The sequence below is a fragment of the Phasianus colchicus genome, chromosome 1 (assembly GCF_987193195.1).
Source record: "Phasianus colchicus chromosome 1, bPhaCol1.hap1.1, whole genome shotgun sequence".
NCBI classification, from domain to species: Eukaryota; Metazoa; Chordata; class Aves; order Galliformes; family Phasianidae; genus Phasianus; species Phasianus colchicus.
The window spans coordinates 194,221,611-194,244,404 of record NC_143436.1 but is presented as its reverse complement, the minus strand read 5'-3'; the positions used below and the strand labels follow the sequence as shown (position 1 = coordinate 194,244,404).

General features: G+C 51.7%; 1 protein-coding gene and 1 pseudogene across 1 annotated transcript; both read right to left on the bottom strand.

Moving 5' to 3' along the window:
• Window positions 1-3,307: 3,307 nt before the first annotated feature.
• LOC149920349 (uncharacterized) lies at window positions 3,308-11,209 on the bottom strand. The gene is given in 8 exon segments (XM_090134132.1): window positions 3,308-3,449; window positions 4,270-4,393; window positions 4,395-5,300; window positions 5,822-5,928; window positions 7,388-7,481; window positions 7,600-7,793; window positions 8,605-9,726; window positions 10,288-11,209. Coding segments are annotated over 8 exon segments (2,904 nt in total). The 5' UTR covers window positions 10,519-11,209; the 3' UTR covers window positions 3,308-3,323.
• A 17-nt stretch (window positions 11,210-11,226) lies between these two features.
• LOC149920348 (ubiquitin carboxyl-terminal hydrolase 35-like) lies at window positions 11,227-17,330 on the bottom strand (annotated as a pseudogene).
• Between the last annotated feature and the right edge of the window lie 5,464 nt (window positions 17,331-22,794).

The following is a 22,794-nucleotide window of genomic DNA, read 5'->3' as shown; positions in this document are numbered from 1 at the left end:
CCTGTTCTCTCCCAAAGAACAATCTCAACGCACAAATGGCTGTCACCCAGAGCAGAGCTCCAGCAATGACCACCAGCACGGAGCGGCCGCTCCACGAGTCTGAGCTGGGGGAGGCTGCCAGTGTGACTCGAGGAAGACTGATGTCATGCCCTGCTCTATGATGTCACAGTGCCTTTCCCCTGCGCTGGCCATAGGATTCCCAGCATGCCCTGGTGGATACCCTGGTGGATTGTTTAGATATGGATCTCATCAAGGCAGAGGATCAAAGCTCAGAGAATTCCTCCATGTGCCACGCCAGCAAAGCAGGAAGGCGACACGGCAGAAGCCGGAAGGTTTTGGAAACCTCCGTGGACGCAAGTTTAATGAACTACTCTGAACAATAGCCAGATACAGTGTGCTTTTTTCTAACTTGAGCTGCTCAAAATGGAGCAGCTTCAGCTCCATTTTGATTTCACATCAGCAGCACTTTCAGCCTAGCAGACTTAAATACAAGAAGCATGCTCTGCTATTCATCCAGAAAAAAATAGCAATGGCATTGCCATCTAGATTTGGAGCAGCGTGGCTCCTGGGCATGGAGGAGGGCCCTGATGTACCCGTCTCGGGGCTGGGGACTCAACACCCAAATCCCACAACCCCGTCCGACCTCTGCTTCCTCCCATCCAACGAATCGTCAAATCATAGCAACACAGAATGGTTAGGGTTGGAAGGGACATTGAAGGTCATCTAGTTCCAGCCCCCCTGCTAGAGGCAGGGACACCTCCCTGTAGACCACGTTGCTCACAGCCCCATCCAGCCTGGCCTTGATTGCCTCTCGAGTGGGGCATCCACAACCTCTCTGGGCAACCCGTGCCAGTCTCTCACCACCCTCCCGGTAAAGAATGTCTTCCTAATATCTAGTCTAAAACTACCCTCTTCTAGTTTAAAGTCCTTTCCCCTTGTCCTGTCACCACTTGCCCGTATAAAAAGTCCCTCCCCAGCTTTCCTGTAGGCCCCCTTCAGGTACTGTGCAGCCACAGGAAGGTCCCCTCAGAGCCTTCTCTTCTCCAGGCCAAAGAGCCCCAACCCCATCAGCCTGTCCTCGTAGGGAAGGTGCTCCAGCCCTCTGATCATCTTCGTGGCACTCCTCTGGTCCCGCTCCAACAGCTCCACGCCCTTCCTGTGTTGGGGCTCCAGCAGGGGATGCACTTCTGCACGTGGGGGCTCACGACAGCAGAGTAGGGGGGTGGAATCACCTCTCTTGCCCTGCTGGTAGCGCTTCTCCTGGCGCGACCCAGGATACAGCTGGCCTTCTGGGCTACAAGCACACGTTGGCAGCTCATACTGAATCTTTCATCAATTGACACGCCCAGGTCCTTCTCCTCAGCGCTGCCCTCAAGCCATTCACTGCCCATCCTGTATCTTTGCTTGGGATTGCCTCGACCCAGGTACAGGACCTTGCACTTGGCCTTGCTGAGCTCCACGAGGTTGGCATGGACCCACCTCTCAAGCCTGTCCAGCTCCCTTTGGAGAGCATCCCTTTCCTCTAGCGTGTCAGCTACACCACTCGGCTTGGTGTTGTCTGCAAACTTGCTGAGGGTGCACTCCGCCCCACTGCCCACCGTTCCCTAGCAAAGCAGTGCATACTGGATAGTTCAGTGCTTTCCTTTCAATTTCTGCGATTCTTCCAGTGCAAACAACAGGAGAAGGAAAATGATTACAGAGTGCAACGGACAACATGAAAGCCTCAGATGTAATTTCAGCTCTGTTAGCAGCTCCTCCATTTGGTGCAGCAGTGAGATCACAGAATCACAGAATCACAGAATCACAGAAACACCAAGGTTGGCAAAGACCTTCAAGATCATCCAGTCCAACCATCCACCTATCACCAACAGTACTCACTAAACCGTGTCTCTCAACACAAAATCTAACCGTTCCTTGAAGATCTCCAGGGTCGGTGACTCCTGCACCTCCCTGGGCCATTCCAGCACCTGACCACTCTTTCAGAAAAGTAGTATTTCCTAGCGTCCAGCCTAAATGTCCCCTGGCACAGCTTGAAGCCATCCCCTCTAGTTCTGTCACCGGTTATACGAGAGAAGAGGCCGACCCCCAGCTCTCTACAAGCTCCCTTCAGGTAGTGACAGAGAGCAATAAGGTCTCCCCTGAGCCTCCTCTTCTCCTGACTGAACAATCCCAGCCCTTCAGCCGCTCCTCATAAGGCCCGTGCTGCAGACCCCTCACCAGCTTTGTCGCCCTTCTTTCAACCCGCTCCGGGGCCTCAATGTCTTCCTTGCAGTGAGGGGCCCAAAACTGGACACAGTACTCCAGGTGCGGCCTCACCAGAGCTGAGTACAGAGGGACAATCACCTCCCTGTTCCTGCTGGCAACACCGTTCCTGATGCACGCCAGCATGCCATTGACCTTCTTGGCCACCCGGGCACACTGCTGGCTCATGTTCAGCCGAGCATCAATCGACACCCCCAGGTCCATTTCCTCCACACAGTCTTCCAGCCACTCCGCCCCAAGCCTGTAGCGTTGCCTGGGGTTCTTGTGGACAGAGTGCAGGACCCGGCATTTGGCCCTGTTGAAACTCATCCATTGGCTTCAGTCCAGCTATCCAGCCTGTCCAGATCCCTCTGTAGGGCATGTAATGTTTGAAGATGACACACAGTTGTGAAAACCTATTAAAACGGCCTCAGCTTCCACGCAAACTGAGTGCCACGAAAAGGACAACAAAATTGCTTCCAACCTGTCCAAATTGTCAGTCAGCGATAAGAATCCAAGGGGTCTGGAACCAGACCAGGGAGGCTGAGCCGCCGTGCCTCAGGCTCTCCCTCCGTTTTCCAGCAGCTCTTGCTGTGGTATTTTGCCGCCATTTTTCCTTCCTGGGAAGGCTCGGCTCCCTCGCTGCAGGCCTCTGCTACGAAGCTGATCCGCACAGCGTCTTTGCGGAACTGGCCCTGCTGAGGATTCCCAGTGTGCCCTGGATGCTTCCCGGCGTGCTGCAGGACTCACAGCACCTCCCTGTGTGCTCTGGGGGATGCTGCACTACCTCAGCAGGACGTGGGCTCCCACTCGGGATGTGCTCTCTCCCCCTGGGGCATGGCTGGCTGTGGGCACCTGCAGCCACCGGTGCCTCTTCTCCCCCGGCCCAGGGCCCTTCCTCCTCCCCAGGCGCGTGCCCCCAAAACCTACACAGCAGCACTCTCCTGCACCAACGCCTTTCGTGCTGCCGCTCTCCCGGACCCACTGCCACCACAATGACACAGGCTGCAGGAGTGATGATTTTATTTATCGCATGCACGCTTGAAAATGGAGGTGATGATCCCGGAGATGTTGGCATGCGCTCAGTGGAAGACGCTGTTGTCATCAAGGAGTTTTCTGCTCACGAACCTTTGGTGGACTGAGGCGTGGGGGATTTTGGCAAGGTGGGAATGTAGGCAGCTCTGTTCCTCGCCTCTTTTTTCCTGCTCCTGTAGGAGAAATGACCGAGTATATTGCTGTTATTTGCATGGAAATGCCTGTTGGGAATTGCTCCCTCCTTCCCTGTGCTGTCCCACGTGCCCCTGGGAATTTTCCACAAACTAATCTGGGGTTGCTATGGCACGTACTCATCTCTAGAACTTGACTGGAGAGATGCATCTAAGTGTCGCATCTCTCTAGCCACGTGGGTGATCCAAAGCCACCCCCTGACAGCCAGGGCAGTTCAGACCTCTCAGGTCAGACCAGGAGGAGGGCAGGAGGCGTTCCAGGCACACAGCAGGAATTTCCACGGTGCAGCAGGGCAGAGAATGACCATGGAGGAGCATCAGAGACAAAGCGTTATCGACAGACCACAGCCCCCACTCCATGTTCCCCTGCTCTGCTGGGAGGGGAGAAGGTAGAAGAGGGTGGATGGGGAGGAAGTGTTTTTAGTTTGCTTTTAGTTCTCATTATTCTACTCCTACTAACTGGCATCAAATCCTAACTGGTATCTTCCCCGAGTTGAGCTTGTTTTGCCCAGGATGGCAGACAGTGAGACATCTCTCTATACTTAACTTGACCCACGTCCTCTTATTTTCCTTCTCCTGCTAAGGAGGGGGAGTGAGAGCAGGAGGGTGGGCACCTGACTGGCAGCCGTGGTCCACTCGCCACACCTGGACGCTTGGAGAAAAATGGAGGCCGAGCTGCCCAGGACAGACATCACCGAGTCATTCTCTTGTGGCTGGGGTTGGCTGCCTCTCTGATGCCATACATCAAGCTCAACACCCAATCTCAGTGGGAAAATGCAGTCTGTGTACACCTGGGATATACCTGCAAGTAGAGAATGTTGTCCTTGGAGATGGCTTCCATCAAGTCCTTACTGAGGGAGAGTTCGCTGTGCAGGTGGCTGGCTTCTGCCACAGCCTCATGCGGTGGAGTGCTACAGGCTGCCCTCCCGCTGCCTGTAGAATAGCACGTAGGCAGTGTCCTTGGGGTATAAAGAAGCCAGCTTGCTGACTGATTCAAAGGAGTGGGTGGAAACCGTGGCGTCGTTGAAGAAGTACCACGGGATTTCAGAGTCCAACTGCTTGCCAGAAGCCCGTTTTGGTGTCCCATCCCGGGGCGGTGCCTGGGGCCCGGTATCAGTGCACTCTCTGGAGAAGCAGTAGTAGTGGCCGCTCTGGGAGGTGATGCCCGAATGCACCACCACGCTGCAGAGATCGTACACGGCGGGCACGAAGGTGCTGCCCAGGTCAGCCGTGTCCTTCCCATGCCAGCAAATGTCCTCAGTTTCCTCTGGGCTGACGAGGATGGGCAGCTCGAGCACTGCAGGGATGGAGACACTGTCCAGGATCTTAATCCTCTTCATGGTCTGCGGGTCGAAGGAGAACCGCAGGAGTGTGAGGATGAGGTAGTGCGGGCCCTCTGCCAGCTCTGTCACTTTCTCAGCATCCTGCAAGGAAGCACATTTCTCGCAGTGGTATTGATTCCCTGCTGTCAATCTCTCCGGGGACAGAAAATAGTTGATTAAATCCGAGACGGATCGAGAGTCCTTAGGAGCGCGTGTCTGCTTCCCAAAAGCCAAGTGAGGATGTTTAGTTGTATCCACAGAGGTGCTTCTTGGTCTCCATACAGGCCTATCCGGAGGGGGGAAGGCCAACGACAAGTCTGTGAAGGCTTCTTCTCTAGAGGAGATGTTCAAACACTTCAAGCAACGAATCTTTGTCACCATTTTTCCCCCAAACATCTTCTCAATCAATGTCTTGTTGAAGGAATGACGCTCCCTGGCTTGAGACATCAAGCTGGATTCCGTCAGTTTCTGGTAGTAGATGCTCTTTCCAGTTTTCTCTTCTTCATGTAATCTTTGGCAGAAGAAAAAAGATGGCAACATAGAGCAATAAAAGCTAAAGAACGAGTTTCTACGTGTATGGTATCTGCTCTCCGCTCGTCACAGTAAACGTGTGATAGGTAACGGGTCTGTGCACACGGGTCTGATGCCAAGTGTGGTGTTGCAGAAAGCAGAGATGGTCAGTGTGCATTGACCCCACTTCCAGGGGCATCACCAGGACACTGGGGATTTGGGATTTTTAGGTGAAAGAAAGAAAGGCAAAACCAGCATTTTAAAGAGGAGGCTTGTCAGGCAAACACTTTTCCACTGAACTGGGTGCAATTTCAGAAATTTTCAAGCTGGCTTCATTTCTTACCCCCAGCTGGGCACAAACAGTTCTACGAAGAAGCCCCGGACTGGTTTTCCCATTTTTACACCAAATCTCTCAGACCTCAGCCACGTGCACCTCTCCCACGGGAGTCAGCATTTCATATTACGCTATGTCTTGGGGCCTCATCATGTCTGGGCTCCAAAATTGGAGTGCTTGCCACATACCGATTCAGCAGGTACTTGAGATACTCCGAGCAGTCCTGCTGAGCACCAGGGGTAAACCAGGGTGGCCGGGAGGCAGAGAGGAAGCTGTCGGGTGAGACGGCAGGTCGCTGGAACCGAGACGGAAAAACACATTTAATCCACTGGATCTCACTTCATATAGGAGAAGACTTGCTTCGTTTGCTGCATCCAGCACTGAAAGGATGAACGTCAGCCCTGCTGAACATCCTTTTGCTGGACTGTCATGAGGAGAAGAGCTTCTATGTGCTCACTTTTACCAACGCCTGTCACTCAGGTACTCATATGAACTATCCATGCATTTATTTCATCATTCAGTTTCAAAATGGTTTGTGCTCCTGACCCAGAGACGTCTACCTAATTCAGCCTGAACTGAATTTGATCCTTAATTTGATACCAAGTCCATTTAAGAAAAAAAAAATCCACTCGACTTCCACCCATCCTTCTGATCACTGCAGGCAGGTAATCTGCATTACTGGATGATGTAATCAGTGCCATTCGGCAATTGTTGTCTAATTAATATGCTGAAAGGCCCATCATTGGCTGGAGAAATGACTTTAAGTGCTGGCCCAAAAGAAAAATAACTAGAGGGATTACAGGAAATTACTGGGAAGTTATTAACTGCGAGCTACACAGCAAGCAAGTCTGCTAATGCATCAAACACACCGTAACCTGCTTTGAACAAACAGGCTCTTTTACGACCAAATACTCCTCAAGTTAAGATGTTCTCGATATTACCCCCTGAAAGTGATCTGTAATGGATCTGTAATGGTGCAGCACCACAATGTAACGAGCCAGGGTTGCCAGTCAAGTCTTGGGAAATGGAGAGGTACAGGAAAGTGGGTCAACAGCAAGTGAAAATTCAAAGCTGTGTCTCTGGGGGACAGACGGGTGTTTTCACAAATGGACCTGGACATGACCCATCTGGAGTCACTCACGTTAAATTTCAGGCTGGTGAAGAAAGCGCTCGTAATTAATCTGTTTGTGGGTTAATTTGTTTTACTTTCCCTCGGATACAAAAGATTCATAACATCTGGAATCCAAGGGTTTGTTGCTCGTGTAGCTTTTGGTCTTTGGTTTTTTGGTCTGCCAAAGCTAATTTTAAGGCATTTTCTACTGATTGACTGCAGTTTGCAGTGAGGCAAGGGGACAAACATGTTACTCGGGTCTTCTTCCTTGCTGCACAGCAAGAAACAGAAAGTGCTGTTTTACACCAACAGGCTTTTCAGTTGGCCACGCATATAAACTATTACCAAATGGATTTCATTGTCAAAACTATTAGTTATTGTGTCCGTCAAAGCCAGGATGGACAGAGGCAGCCTGGTGTGAACACAGCTCACTTTCATGGATGACAGGAGCTGCAGACTCACTTTGCCTCCTCCACCCCCAAAATTAGCCTCTTTCCTGTCAACAAAATTTGCCCCATTACAAAAATGCACCCAGATCCACAACTCCTTATCAGCACATCGGAGCTGATGCAGGAAGCAACTTGGAGACGAGCCATTCCACGGCCGACAGGCCAAACAAATAACTAGAACATGAAATAATTACCTGACTGTGCTCCAAAAGTGCAAAGAGCGACCGGAGTTCTGTCATCAGGGGCTGGGAGATGCCCCCACTTAAATTCAACACCGAATGCCGAAAGCTGCAAAAGACAACAAGAGATGCAAACCAAGATGGACAATTAGAGTGGAAAGCACAATGCCAGGGCAGAGAGCAACCCTGGAGCAGTCCTAAGTGGGAACAAGGGAGCAACAACTCACTCCGAAGCCATGAAAAGAGCCTGGATGACACTGTTCACATAGCAAGTGTTTCCCATGTTAATTAAGCCAGTCTTCCCTTTCTCTGATTTGCAGGCCAGGGGTGGGTAGAAGCAGGCCGGCTCATTCTTCTGGGAGGTCCCAGCATTTGGTCCCAAGAGATGTTTAATCGGGTCTTCCTCTGGAGCTGGAAGAGCCTTGGAAAGAGAGATCAGTGACACCAATCGTTATCTTTCTGATGGGCAAATGCAAAGCTCCTCTGCAGGAGGTGTTCGTGGCACAGCTTATCCTCATGCTCTTCACCTCGAGTACTGTCTGCAGTTTTGGGCCCCTCATTACAAGAAGGACATTGAGGCCCTGGAACGGGTCCAGAGAAGGGCAATGGAACTGGTGAGAGGTCTGGAGCACAAGTCTTAGAAGGAGCGGCTGAGGAAGCTGGGATTGTTTAGTCTGGAGAAGAGGAGGCTCAGAGGAGACCTCATTGCACTCCACAAGTTCCCGAAGGGAGGTTGTGATGAGGAGGGGTTTGGCCTCTTCTCCCAGGCAACAAACAGGACCCGAGGAAATGGCCGCAAGTTGCGCCCGGGGAGATTTAGATTAGACACAAGGAAAAACTTTTTCTCTCAGGGAGTTGTCAGGCGCTGGAATGGATTGTGCAGGAAGGTGGTGGAGTCTGTTTGTCCTGTACCCAGGAAGCGAAAGGGCATGGGCACAGTGAAAGGGATGCAGGCTGGTTTTGCAGAGTATCACCCTGCAGGGCTCCGATTATAACAGAGCATTGCCAGCCTCGCAGGACTGCTTGGGGCAGCCGGCGGGGCTCACGCCACCTCTGGCATGGCCCTGCTTTGCACAGAGGTCTCCCACTGTGTGACAGCCCCATGGCTGGCAAGTCCCTGGGGAGAACTTATGGGCCTCTGGTGGTCTGCTTCCCTTGGATGTCCTCACGAATATGGTTCCCTGCTCCCCAGCCATGGTACCCTCCCTGCACAATGCATCTCCATCGCTCACCTCTGCCCAAGGCCTTCTTAATCTTCTCCAGAGGCTGCAGGCAGTCCAGTGAAGGCACAGAATGCAGATGTCGATCAAGGATTCTGTAAGGAGCCAGGCTCTCCTTTGCACAAGGTAGTCCCAAAGGTAGAACAGGATGGCAGGCAAGCCGTAGGCCTTCTGCTTGGTGCCTGGGGACGGCTGCTTTGGGCCCTCTGGAACGACCTTGCTGCCCTTGTACCAGACCCATCTGGGGCATCGGGAAGGTCCAAGCCAGCAGGGCCAGTAGGAGGTCAGGATCTTGGTCTCCAGTGGACGCTGCTCCTCAGGAAGGAGCTGGTTTGTCTTCCAGGCCTTGATTCTGGTAGGCCAGGAGATTAGGCCAAACCAGCAGGGCCAGGTGGAGGTCTGGCTCTTGGTCCCCACTGGGTGTTGCTCCTCGGGAAGGAGCTGTTTTGTCTTCCTGCCCTCAGTCCTGTCGGGACAGGACGTTAGGCGAAACCAGCAGAGCCAGGTGGAGGTCTGGCTCTTGGTCCCCACTGGATGCTGTTCCTCAGGAAGGACCTGGTTTCTCTTCCTCTCCTCGATCCGGTCGGAGCAGGAGGTTAGACCAAACCAGCAGGGCCAGGTGGAGGTCTGGCTCTTGGTCCTAACCAGATGCTGCTCCTCGGGAAGGACTGGGTTTGTCTTCCTGCCCTCAGTCCTGTCGGGGCAGGAGGCCAGGCCAATCCAGCAAAGCCAGGTGGAGGTCTGGCTTCTGGTCCCCACTGGATGCTCCTCCTCAGGAAGGAGCTGGTTTCCCTTCCTCTCTTCGATCCTGATGGGACAGGAGGTTAAGCCAAACCAGCAGGGCCAGGTGGAGGTCTGGCACTTGGTCTCCTCTGTACGCTGCTCCTCAGGAAGGAGCTTGTTTGTCTTCTTTCCCTCAGTCCTGTCAGGGCATGAGGCTAGGCCAAGCCAGCAGGGCCAGGTGGAGGTCAGGATCTTGGTCTCCACTGGATGCTCTTCCTCAGGAAGGAGCTGGTTTCCCTTCCTCTCTTCGATCCTGATGGGACAGGAGGTTAAGCCAAACCAGCAGGGCCAGGTGGAGGTCTGGCTCTTGGTCCTAACCAGATGCTGCTCCTCAGGAAGGACTGGGTTTGTCTTCCTGCCCTCAGTCCTGTCGTGGCAGGAGGCCAGGCCAATCCAGCAAAGCCAGGTGGAGGTCTGGCTCTTGGTCCCCACTGGATGCTCTTCCTCAGGAAGGAGCTGGTTTCCCTTCCTCTCTTCGATCCTGATGGGACAGGAGGTTAAGCCAAACCAGCAGGGCCAGGTGGAGGTCTGGCACTTGGTCTCCTCTGTACACTGCTCCTCAGGAAGGAGCTTGTTTGTCTTCTTTCCCTCAGTCCTGTCAGGGCATGAGGCTAGGCCAAGCCAGCAGGGCCAGGTGGAGGTCTGGCTCTTGGTCCCCACTGGATGCTCTTCCTCAGGAAGGAGCTGGTTTCCCTTCCTCTCTTCGATCCTGTCGGAGCAGGAGGTTAGACCAAACCAGCAGGGCCAGAAGGAGGTCTGGCTCTTGGTCCTAACCAGATGCTGCTCCTCAGGAAGGAGCTGGTTTTTCTTCTTGCCCTCAGTCCTGTCGGGACAGGAGTCTAGGCCAATCCAGCAGAGCCAGGTGGCGGTCTGGCTTCTGGTCCCCACTGGATGCTGCTCCTCAGGAAGGACCGGGATCGTCTTCCTCTCCTCAGTCCTGTCGGGGCAGGTGGTGAGGCCAAACCAGCAAGGCCAGGTGGAGGTCTGGCTCTTGGTCCCCACTGGATGCTGCTCCTCAGGAACATCCAGCTTCTGGTCCCAATTCCAGACCCAGCTGAGACGGCTGACATAGCCCGGTCCATGTCCCCCAAATGGAGACATGGTCAGAGCCAAGGCCAGGATGAATGCCAGGCTGAGCTTCATCCTGTTCTCTCCCAGAGAACAATCTCAACGCACAAATGGCTGTCACCCAGAGCAGAGCTCCAGCAATGACCACCAGCACGGAGCGGCCGCTCCACGAGTCTGAGCTGGGGGAGGCTGCCAGTGTGACTCGAGGAAGACTGATGTCATGCCCTGCTCTATGATGTCACAGTGCCTTTCCCCTGCGCTGGCCATAGGATTCCCAGCATGCCCTGGTGGATACCCTGGTGGATTGTTTAGATATGGATCTCATCAAGGCAGAGGATCAAAGCTCAGAGAATTCCTCCATGTGCCACGCCAGCAAAGCAGGAAGGCGACACGGCAGAAGCCGGAAGGTTTTGGAAACCTCCGTGGACGCAAGTTTAATGAACTACTCTGAACAATAGCCAGATACAGTGTGCTTTTTTCTAACTTGAGCTGCTCAAAATGGAGCAGCTTCAGCTCCATTTTGATTTCACATCAGCAGCACTTTCAGCCTAGCAGACTTAAATACAAGAAGCATGCTCTGCTATTCATCCAGAAAAAAATAGCAATGGCATTGCCATCTAGATTTGGAGCAGCGTGGCTCCTGGGCATGGAGGAGGGCCCTGATGTACCCATCTCGGGGCTGGGGACTCAACACCCAAATCCCACAACACCGTCCGACCTCTGCTTCCTCCCATCCAACGAATCGTCGAATCATAGCAACACAGAATGGTTAGGGTTGGAAGGGACATTGAAGGTCATCTAGTTCCAGCCCCCCTGCTAGAGGCAGGGACACCTCCCTGTAGACCACGTTGCTCACAGCCCCATCCAGCCTGGCCTTGATTGCCTCTCGAGTGGGGCATCCACAACCTCTCTGGGCAACCCGTGCCAGTCTCTCACCACCCTCCCGGTAAAGAATGTCTTCCTAATATCTAGTCTAAAACTACCCTCTTCTAGTTTAAAGTCCTTTCCCCTTGTCCTGTCACCACTTGCCCGTATAAAAAGTCCCTCCCCAGCTTTCCTGTAGGCCCCCTTCAGGTACTGTGCAGCCACAGGAAGGTCCCCTCAGAGCCTTCTCTTCTCCAGGCCAAAGAGCCCCAACCCCATCAGCCTGTCCTCGTAGGGAAGGTGCTCCAGCCCTCTGATCATCTTCGTGGCACTCCTCTGGTCCCGCTCCAACAGCTCCACGCCCTTCCTGTGTTGGGGCTCCAGCAGGGGATGCACTTCTGCACGTGGGGGCTCACGACAGCAGAGTAGGGGGGTGGAATCACCTCTCTTGCCCTGCTGGTAGCGCTTCTCCTGGCGCGACCCAGGATACAGCTGGCCTTCTGGGCTACAAGCACACGTTGGCAGCTCATACTGAATCTTTCATCAATTGACACGCCCAGGTCCTTCTCCTCAGCGCTGCCCTCAAGCCATTCACTGCCCATCCTGTATCTTTGCTTGGGATTGCCTCGACCCAGGTACAGGACCTTGCACTTGGCCTTGCTGAGCTCCACGAGGTTGGCATGGACCCACTTCTCAAGCCTGTCCAGCTCCCTTTGGAGAGCATCCCTTTCCTCTAGCGTGTCAGCTACACCACTCGGCTTGGTGTTGTCTGCAAACTTGCTGAGGGTGCACTCCGCCCCACTGCCCACCGTTCCCTAGCAAAGCAGTGCATACTGGATAGTTCAGTGCTTTCCTTTCAATTTCTGCGATTCTTCCAGTGCAAACAACAGGAGAAGGAAAATGATTACAGAGTGCAACGGACAACATGAAAGCCTCAGATGTAATTTCAGCTCTGTTAGCAGCTCCTCCATTTGGTGCAGCAGTGAGATCACAGAATCACAGAATCACAGAAACACCAAGGTTGGCAAAGACCTTCAAGATCATCCAGTCCAACCATCCACCTATCACCAACAGTACTCACTAAACCGTGTCTCTCAACACAAAATCTAACCGTTCCTTGAAGATCTCCAGGGTCGGTGACTCCTGCACCTCCCTGGGCCATTCCAGCACCTGACCACTCTTTCAGAAAAGTAGTATTTCCTAGCGTCCAGCCTAAATGTCCCCTGGCACAGCTTGAAGCCATCCCCTCTAGTTCTGTCACCGGTTATACGAGAGAAGAGGCCGACCCCCAGCTCTCTACAAGCTCCCTTCAGGTAGTGACAGAGAGCAATAAGGTCTCCCCTGAGCCTCCTCTTCTCCTGACTGAACAATCCCAGCCCTTCAGCCGCTCCTCATAAGGCCCGTGCTGCAGACCCCTCACCAGCTTTGTCGCCCTTCTTTCAACCCGCTCCGGGGCCTCAATGTCTTCCTTGCAGTGAGGGGCCCAAAACTGGACACAGTACTCCAGGTGCGGCCTCACCAGAGCTGAGTACAGAGGGACAATCACCTCCCTGTTCCTGCTGGCAACACCGTTCCTGATGCACGCCAGCATGCCATTGACCTTCTTGGCCACCCGGGCACACTGCTGGCTCATGTTCAGCCGAGCATCAATCGACACCCCCAGGTCCATTTCCTCCACACAGTCTTCCAGCCACTCCGCCCCAAGCCTGTAGCGTTGCCTGGGGTTCTTGTGGACAGAGTGCAGGACCCGGCATTTGGCCCTGTTGAAACTCATCCATTGGCTTCAGTCCAGCTATCCAGCCTGTCCAGATCCCTCTGTAGGGCATGTAATGTTTGAAGATGACACACAGTTGTGAAAACCTATTAAAACGGCCTCAGCTTCCACGCAAACTGAGTGCCACGAAAAGGACAACAAAATTGCTTCCAACCTGTCCAAATTGTCAGTCAGCGATAAGAATCCAAGGGGTCTGGAACCAGACCAGGGAGGCTGAGCCGCCGTGCCTCAGGCTCTCCCTCCGTTTTCCAGCAGCTCTTGCTGTGGTATTTTGCCGCCATTTTTCCTTCCTGGGAAGGCTCGGCTCCCTCGCTGCAGGCCTCTGCTACGAAGCTGATCCGCACAGCGTCTTTGCGGAACTGGCCCTGCTGAGGATTCCCAGTGTGCCCTGGATGCTTCCCGGCGTGCTGCAGGACTCACAGCACCTCCCTGTGTGCTCTGGGGGATGCTGCACTACCTCAGCAGGACGTGGGCTCCCACTCGGGATGTGCTCTCTCCCCCTGGGGCATGGCTGGCTGTGGGCACCTCGCAGCCACCGGTGCCTCTTCTCCCCCGGCCCAGGGCCCTTCCTCCTCCCCAGGCGCGTGCCCCCAAAACCTACACAACAGCACTCTCCTGCACCAACGCCTTTCGTGCTGCCGCTCTCCCGGACCCACTGCCACCACAATGACACAGGCTGCAGGAGTGATGATTTTATTTATCGCATGCACGCTTGAAAATGGAGGTGATGATCCCGGAGATGTTGGCATGCGCTCAGTGGAAGACGCTGTTGTCATCAAGGAGTTTTCTGCTCACGAACCTTTGGTGGACTGAGGCGTGGGGGATTTTGGCAAGGTGGGAATGTAGGCAGCTCTGTTCCTCGCCTCTTTTTTCCTGCTCCTGTAGGAGAAATGACCGAGTATATTGCTGTTATTTGCATGGAAATGCCTGTTGGGAATTGCTCCCTCCTTCCCTGTGCTGTCCCACGTGCCCCTGGGAATTTTCCCCAAACTAATCTGGGGTTGCTATGGCACGTACTCATCTCTAGAACTTGACTGGAGAGATGCATCTAAGTGTCGCATCTCTCTAGCCACGTGGGTGATCCAAAGCCACCCCCTGACAGCCAGGGCAGTTCAGACCTCTCAGGTCAGACCAGGAGGAGGGCAGGAGGCGTTCCAGGCACACAGCAGGAATTTCCACGGTGCAGCAGGGCAGAGAATGACCATGGAGGAGCATCAGAGACAAAGCGTTATCGACAGACCACAGCCCCCACTCCATGTTCCCCTGCTCTGCTGGGAGGGGAGAAGGTAGAAGAGGGTGGATGGGGAGGAAGTGTTTTTAGTTTGCTTTTAGTTCTCATTATTCTACTCCTACTAACTGGCATCAAATCCTAACTGGTATCTTCCCCGAGTTGAGCTTGTTTTGCCCAGGATGGCAGACAGTGAGACATCTCTCTATACTTAACTTGACCCACGTCCTCTTATTTTCCTTCTCCTGCTAAGGAGGGGGAGTGAGAGCAGGAGGGTGGGCACCTGACTGGCAGCCGTGGCCCGCTCGCCACACCTGGACGCTTGGAGAAAAATGGAGGCCGAGCTGCCCAGGACAGACATCACCGAGTCATTCTCTTGTGGCTGGGGTTGGCTGCCTCTCTGATGCCATACATCAAGCTCAACACCCAATCTCAGTGGGAAAATGCAGTCTGTGTACACCTGGGATATACCTGCAAGTAGAGAATGTTGTCCTTGGAGATGGCTTCCATCAAGTCCTTACTGAGGGAGAGTTCGCTGTGCAGGTGGCTGGCTTCTGCCACAGCCTCATGCGGTGGAGTGCTACAGGCTGCCCTCCCGCTGCCTGTAGAATAGCACGTAGGCAGTGTCCTTGGGGTATAAAGAAGCCAGCTTGCTGACTGATTCAAAGGAGTGGGTGGAAACCGTGGCGTCGTTGAAGAAGTACCACGGGATTTCAGAGTCCAACTGCTTGCCAGAAGCCCGTTTTGGTGTCCCATCCCGGGGCGGTGCCTGGGGCCCGGTATCAGTGCACTCTCTGGAGAAGCAGTAGTAGTGGCCGCTCTGGGAGGTGATGCCCGAATGCACCACCACGCTGCAGAGATCGTACACGGCGGGCACGAAGGTGCTGCCCAGGTCAGCCGTGTCCTTCCCATGCCAGCAAATGTCCTCAGTTTCCTCTGGGCTGACGAGGATGGGCAGCTCGAGCACTGCAGGGATGGAGACACTGTCCAGGATCTTAATCCTCTTCATGGTCTGCGAGTCGAAGGAGAACCGCAGGAGTGTGAGGATGAGGTAGTGCGGGCCCTCTGTCAGCTCTGTCACTTTCTCAGCATCCTGCAAGGAAGCACATTTCTCGCAGTGGTATTGATTCTCTGCTGTCAATCTCTCCGGGGACAGAAAATAGTTGATTAAATCCGAGACGGATTGAGAGTCCTTAGGAGTGCGTGTCTGCTTCCCAAAAGCCAAGTGAGGATGTTTGGTTGTATCCACAGAGGTGCTTCTTGGTCTCCATACAGGCCTATCCGGAGGGGGGAAGGCCAACGACAGGTCTGTGAAGGCTTCTTCTCTAGAGGAGATGTTCAAACACTTCAAGCAACGAATCTTTGTCACCATTTTTCCCCCAAACATCTTCTCAATCAATGTCTTGTTGAAGGAATGACGCTCCCTGGCTTGAGACATCAAGCTGGATTCCGTCAGTTTCTGGTAGTAGATGCTCTTTCCAGTTTTCTCTTCTTCATGTAATCTTTGGCAGAAGAAAAAAGATGGCAACATAGAGCAATAAAAGCTAAAGAACGAGTTTCTACGTGTATGGTATCTGCTCTCCGCTCGTCACAGTAAACGTGTGATAGATAACGGGTCTGTGCACACGGGTCTGATGCCAAGTGTGGTGTTGCAGAAAGCAGAGATGGTCAGTGTGCATTGACCCCACTTCCAGGGGCATCACCAGGACACTGGGGATTTGGGATTTTTAGGTGAAAGAAAGAAAGGCAAAACCAGCATTTTAAAGAGGAGGCTTGTCAGGCAAACACTTTTCCACTGAACTGGGTGCAATTTCAGAAATTTTCAAGCTGGCTTCATTTCTTACCCCCAGCTGGGCACAAACAGTTCTACGAAGAAGCCCCGGACTGGTTTTCCCATTTTTACACCAAATCTCTCAGACCTCAGCCACGTGCACCTCTCCCACGGGAGTCAGCATTTCATATTACGCTATGTCTTGGGGCCTCATCATGTCTGGGCTCCAAAATTGGAGTGCTTGCCACATACCGATTCAGCAGGTACTTGAGATACTCCGAGCAGTCCTGCTGAGCACCAGGGGTAAACCAGGGTGGCCGGGAGGCAGAGAGGAAGCTCTCAGGTGAGATGGCAGGTTGCTGGAACTGAGACGGAAAAACACATTTAATCCACTGGATCTCACTTCATATAGGAGAAGACTTGCTTCGTTTGCTGCATCCAGCACTGAAAGGATGAACGTCAGCCCTGCTGAACATCCTTTTGCTGGACTGTCATGAGGAGAAGAGCTTCTATGTGCTCACTTTTACCAACGCCTGTCACTCAGGTACTCATATGAACTATCCATGCATTTATTTCATCATTCAGTTTCAAAATGGTTTGTGCTCCTGACCCAGAGACGTCTACCTAATTCAGCCTGAACTGAATTTGATCCTTAATTTGATACCAAGTCCATTTAAGAAAAAAAAAATCCACTCGACTTCCACCCATCCTTCTGATCACTGCAGGCAGGTAATCTGCATTACTGGATGATGTAATCAGTGCCATTCGGCAATTGTTGTCTAATTAATATGCTGAAAGGCCCATCATTGGCTGGAGAAATGACTTTAAGTGCTGGCCCAAAAGAAAAATAACTAGAGGGATTACAGGAAATTACTGGGAAGTTATTAACTGCGAGCTACACAGCAAGCAAGTCTGCTAATGCATCAAACACACCGTAACCTGCTTTGAACAAACAGGCTCTTTTACGACCAAATACTCCTCAAGTTAAGATGTTCTCGATATTACCCCCTGAAAGTGATCTGTAATGGATCTGTAATGGTGCAGCACCACAATGTAACGAGCCAGGGTTGCCAGTCAAGTCTTGGGAAATGGAGAGGTACAGGAAAGTGGGTCAACAGCAAGTGAAAATTCAAAGCTGTGTCTCTGGGGGTGTCACGGAATCAACTAGATCAGTTTATGCCCGTGACAGGGGGCAGTAGGCCCCTGCCCTCCCCACCCCCCACCTGGGCCCACAAAATGGGAAGGAAGGGGGAAAAGGAAAAAAAACAGCGGCAACAATCTATGGAGGTAAACTTATTTTACTAACTATGATATCGGAATACAAAATAATACAATATAATACAATCTAATTGAAATTGAGACTAATAAATCAAATAAGATATGAGAGAGAGTTCCCGAGACCGAGTCAAACCTGAAAAGCTTGGAACGGCTAGGAAAGCACCCTCCAGCACCCACTGCCAGGCAGTAAGAGACCGCCCCCCCCGGAAGGGTCAGATCCCGTGACTTCCGTAATGTATAGGGATAGGTACATAGAATTAGAGCATTAACACTTCAATTCCAGTACATGATGTTTTGATGTGGAATATTGAAAATCAAATAAGCAAAAACCAAAACCATGACATTCCACCCCTTATTCTACATCACTACATCACGCTTAATATATATATATACATATACAAACAAACAAAATGATTAAAAATGCATCACACGCACACGTCTATATACATATACATGGAATTACTGTCTGCACTCCCCCAGCATCAAGTTTCCTTGTGGTACACATTGAACATCCCCATTTTCCTGCATTACCCACCAAGTGGATCCAGGTCCCTGGGCAAAAACAGTACCGCGGAGAGGTTTGCCCTTTCCAGAAGCTGGAAGAACCCAAACTGCTTTTCCCAACATGCTCTTTACATGTATTACAGGGACCTTATCTCCCTTGACAGTATGTAGGGAGCTAGCAGGACCATCACGATTGATAGATCCTCTGGTATTGACTAACCAGGTGGCTTCTGCCAAATGCTTCTCCCAGTGCTTAAATGTTCCGCCACCCATTGCTTTCAGCATTGTTTTTAACAACCCATTGTATCGTTCAATTTTACCAGAGGCTGGTGCATGATAGGGAATATGGTAAATCCACTCAATGCCATGATCTTTGGCCCAAGTATTTACAAGAGAATTTTTGAAATGAGTCCCATTATCTGACTCAATTCTTTCTGGGGTGCCATGTCGCCAAAGGACTTGTTTCTCAAGACCTAATATGGTGTTTCGGGCAGTAGCATGGGGTACTGCATATGTTTCAAGCCACCCAGTGGTTGCCTCTACCATAGTAAGCACATAACACTTACCACTGCGGGATCGTGGCAAGGTGATATAATCAACCTGCCATGCCTCCCCATATTTATACTTTTGCCATCGCCCTTCCTCCCAGAGTGGTTTCATCTTCTTGGCTTGTTTGATTATAGCACATGTTTCACAGTCATGAATAACTTGTGCAATAGCATCCACAGTTAAGTCCACCCCTCGGTCTCTAGCCCACTTATATGTGGCATCTCTCCCCTGATGGCCCGAGGTCTCATGAGCCCACCGAGCTAGAAATAATTCACCCTTGTTCTGCCAGTCCAGGTCTATCTGAGCCACCTCAATTTTGGCAGCTCGATCTACCTGATGGTTATTTTGTTGTTCTTCAGTAGCCTGACTCTTGGGCACATGAGCATCTACATGGCGAACCTTTACGACCATATTCTTTATTCGGGCAGCAATATCTTTCCACAGTTCAGCAGCCCAAATAGGTTTACCCCTTCTTTGCCAGTTATTTTGTTCCCACTGCTGTAACCACCCCCACAAAGCATTTGCCACCATCCATGAGTCAGTGTAAAGATAAAGCATTGGCCACCTCTCTCGTTCAGCCACATCCAAGGCCAGTTGGACAGCCTTTACCTCTGCAAATTGGCTTGATTCTCCTTTCCCTTCAGTGGCCTCTGCAACTTGTCGTGTGGGGCTCCACACAGCAGATTTCCATCTGCGATGCTTTCCCACAATACGACACGATCCATCAGTGAACAGGGCATACTTTCTTTCATTTTCTGGTAATTCGTTGTATGGTGGGGCCTCTTTAGCTCGTGATACTTCTTCTGCTGGTGTTCCAAACTTTTTACCTTCAGGCCAGTCCATGATGACCTCTAGGATTCCTGGACGGCTGAGGTTCCCCATCCGCGCTCTCTGCGTAATCAACGCAATCCACTTACTCCAAGTGGCATCAGTTGCGTGATGGGTGGGGGGAACCTTTCCTTTAAACATCCAGTTCAACACTGGTAGTCGAGGTGCCAGAAGGAGCTGTGTTTCAGTACCGACCACTTCAGAAGCAGCCCGAACCCCCTCATACGCGGCTAAGATCTCCTTTTCAGTTGGAGTGTAGCCCTCTTCCGACCCCTTGTAGGCCCGACTCCAGAATCCCAGGGGTCGGCCTCGGGTCTCTCCTGAGGCTCTCTGCCACAAGCTCCAAGTGGGGCCTTTCTCTCCAGCAGCAGTGTAGAGGATGTTCTTTATATCCTGCCCTGTCCGTACTGGCCCTAAGGCCACGGCACGGGCTATCTCTTGCTTAATCTGTTCAAAAGCCTGCTGCTGCTCGGGGCCCCATGTAAACTCATTCTTCATTCGCGTCACATGATAAAGGGGGCTTACAATGAAGCTATAGTTTGGAACATGCATTCTCCAAAAGCCCACTACACCCAAAAAAGATTGTGTCTCTTTCTTACTAGTGGGTGGAGACATAGCGGTGATTTTGTTGATCACATCTGTCGGGATGTGACGACGGCCATCTTGCCACTTTATACCTAGGAACTGAATCTCCTGAGCAGGTCCTTTCACTTTGCTCCGCTTAATAGCAAAACCAGCACGCAGAAGAATCTGGATTATTCGCTCTCCTTTTGTGAAGACTTCTTCTGCTGTATCGCCCCACACAACGATATCATCAATGTACTGCAAGTGCTCAGGGGCACTGCCCTGTTCTAATGCAGTTTGGATCAACCCGTGGCAAATGGTTGGGCTGTGTTTCCACCCCTGGGGCAAACGGTTCCAAGTATACTGAACACCCCTCCAGGTGAAAGCAAACTGTGGCCTACATTCTTTGGCCAAAGGAATGGAGAAAAAGGCATTAGCAATGTCAATGGTGGCATACCATTTGGCTGCTTTTGATTCCAGTTCATACTGGAGTTCTAACATGTCCGGCACAGCAGCACTCAGTGGGGGTGTGACCTCATTCAGGCCACGATAGTCCACCGTCAGCCTCCATTCTCCGCTGGCTTTACGCACTGGCCATATGGGGCTGTTAAAAGGTGAGTGAGTTTTGCTGATCACTCCCTGACTCTCTAGTTGACGAATCAACTTATGAATGGGGAGCAAGGAATCCCTGTTGGTGCGGTACTGCCGTCTGTGCACCGTTTTTGTAGCAATTGGTATCTGTTGCTCTTTTACTTGTAGCAACCCCACAACAGACGGATCTTCTGACAGGCCAGGCAAAACAGACAGCTGCTTAATGTTGTTTGTGTCTACAGCAGCTATTCCAAAGGCCCATCGATACCCCTTAGGATCCTTGAAATGCCCCCTTCTGAGATAATCAATACCAAGTATACATGGAGCCCCTGGACCAGTCACAATAGGGTGCTTTTGCCAGTTCCTACCAGTGAGGCTTATCTCGGCCTCCAACACAGTCAATTCTTGAGAGCCCCCAGTCACTCCAGAAATATGGATTGATTCTGTCCCTTCATAAGTCGAGGGCATCAGAGTGCACTGTGCACCGGTATCCACCAATGCCTTATATTTCAGTGGTTCTGATGTGCCAGGCCATCGGATCCACACAGTCCAATAAACTCTATTATCCCTTTCCCCCCCCTGACTGAGGGCAGGGCCCCTCTATTCATTACCTGTGGTAACCGGAGCAACTGCACTGGCGGTTGATCTGCCTTGTAATTCTCTCACCCGTGCTCGTAGTACATGAGTAGCTTGGTCGTGCCACTTCCTCATGTCTTCTCCATGGTCACGTAAGTAACGCCACAAGGCAAGTCGCGATGTAGGATTCCTTCCTGGAGCTGGAGAGCGTTTGCCTCTAACAGCTGAGATTTTTGATTTTGCACCTGCGAAGGAGGGTTCATCGTCTTTAGTTTGTTGGATCCACATTTGTTCTACCATCTCCTTCACCTCCTTCAGTAGACTCTTTTGACTATACTGATCTTCATCAAGCGTTTCTGATACTTCTACAGGTTTGTCACGATTCATCAGTGAAGACACTTGCTCTTGGACTTTATTCAGTTGCTCCGTCATTTGTGAGATGGCGGCGATGGCGGCGCGAGTTGGGGGTAGCTGTTGTTCATAGCTTTGGAGCATAAGAATCAATTCATAAACTAAGGGGCTTCTCTGTTGGTCCTGGTATCTGTCCGATGCGGCCAATAGTGCAGAGGCGTATCTGGCTGGCGCTGTTGATGTGAGTTGCTGCCACATTTCACGCGTTGTTCTCACTCTCTCAGGGTCATGGCCTTGTGGGTCGTTAAAAACACAGTTCGGGTCATACAACATTTCCACCACGGCTATTTCCCTCAAATACTGGATACCCTGTTCAACTGTATCCCATCTTTTCGTCACAGGCTTCAAGCCGCTTTTGAAGGGGTACCTTTCCTTCACGGCTGTTAATACTCGTTCCCAGAGGGAGGCAGCCCCATCCAGACATCGACTAATCCCTCTGTCAATAGCTGGATCTCTGGCAATGGCTCCTAGTTGGCGGGCTTCATTACCATCTAGAGACAAGCTACTGGCCCCGTCGTCCCAACAGCGAACTAACCAGGAAACGATACTTTCATTTGGGCGCCGTGTAAATTCCTTTCTTGAGCCTTGGATTTCAGTCATCTTCAGAGGCCGACGAGTAGTAATAGAAACTTCCTCTTCATCACTCTCTTCTGCATGTCTCTTAGTTTTTCCTTTTGCCTTTCTTGATGTTGGTGGTTTCGAGGAGGGCCCCTCACCTGGATCTTCCTCCACCTCCTCCTCCTCCTCTTCTTCTTTTTTCCGTTCTAGACGCGAGGACACTCGTTTCCATTTCTTGCCCTCCACAGGGGCAACTGATATTGTTACTGGTGTCTCCTGTAATTGATCAGATTTGACTTTCCCTTTGGCTTGAACCTCAGCTCGGAAACTCTCTCTCTCCAAAACAGTATTATATATGGCACGGTAAGCACAAGCCAAACCCCAAATAAGTTGTACCTCCTTAGATTTACCTGAGCCGCACTGCCCCTGTTCCAAATACTGGCTAAGTTTCTGGGGATCCCACAGGTGCTCAAGAGTGAAATCCCATGACATTGCGGGTCCCCATGCTTCTAAGATTTTTCCTAAACCTCTCCATATTCCCTGCCAGTCAGCATTCTCTGGTTCTGGAGGAGACTCCTTCTGCTTACTATTCCTGTATAGGACTACATTCAGGGAGAGTGATATTACGACCACAAGCATGAGAGTTAACTCAGCATTGGAAAAGCGTCTGATAAACCAAAAGGAAAACCTGGAAACTGGTTTGAACATCGTGTGGTTTGTAAAATTAGCTATTCCATCTGGGATGTAGTTGCTTGTGAAATTAGCCATTCCATCCGGGATGCAAGTGTCAAAATTCGTATTAAACATTGCATATAGGTACCAAGATAGGTACCATACAGGCGTCTCCGTCAGTGC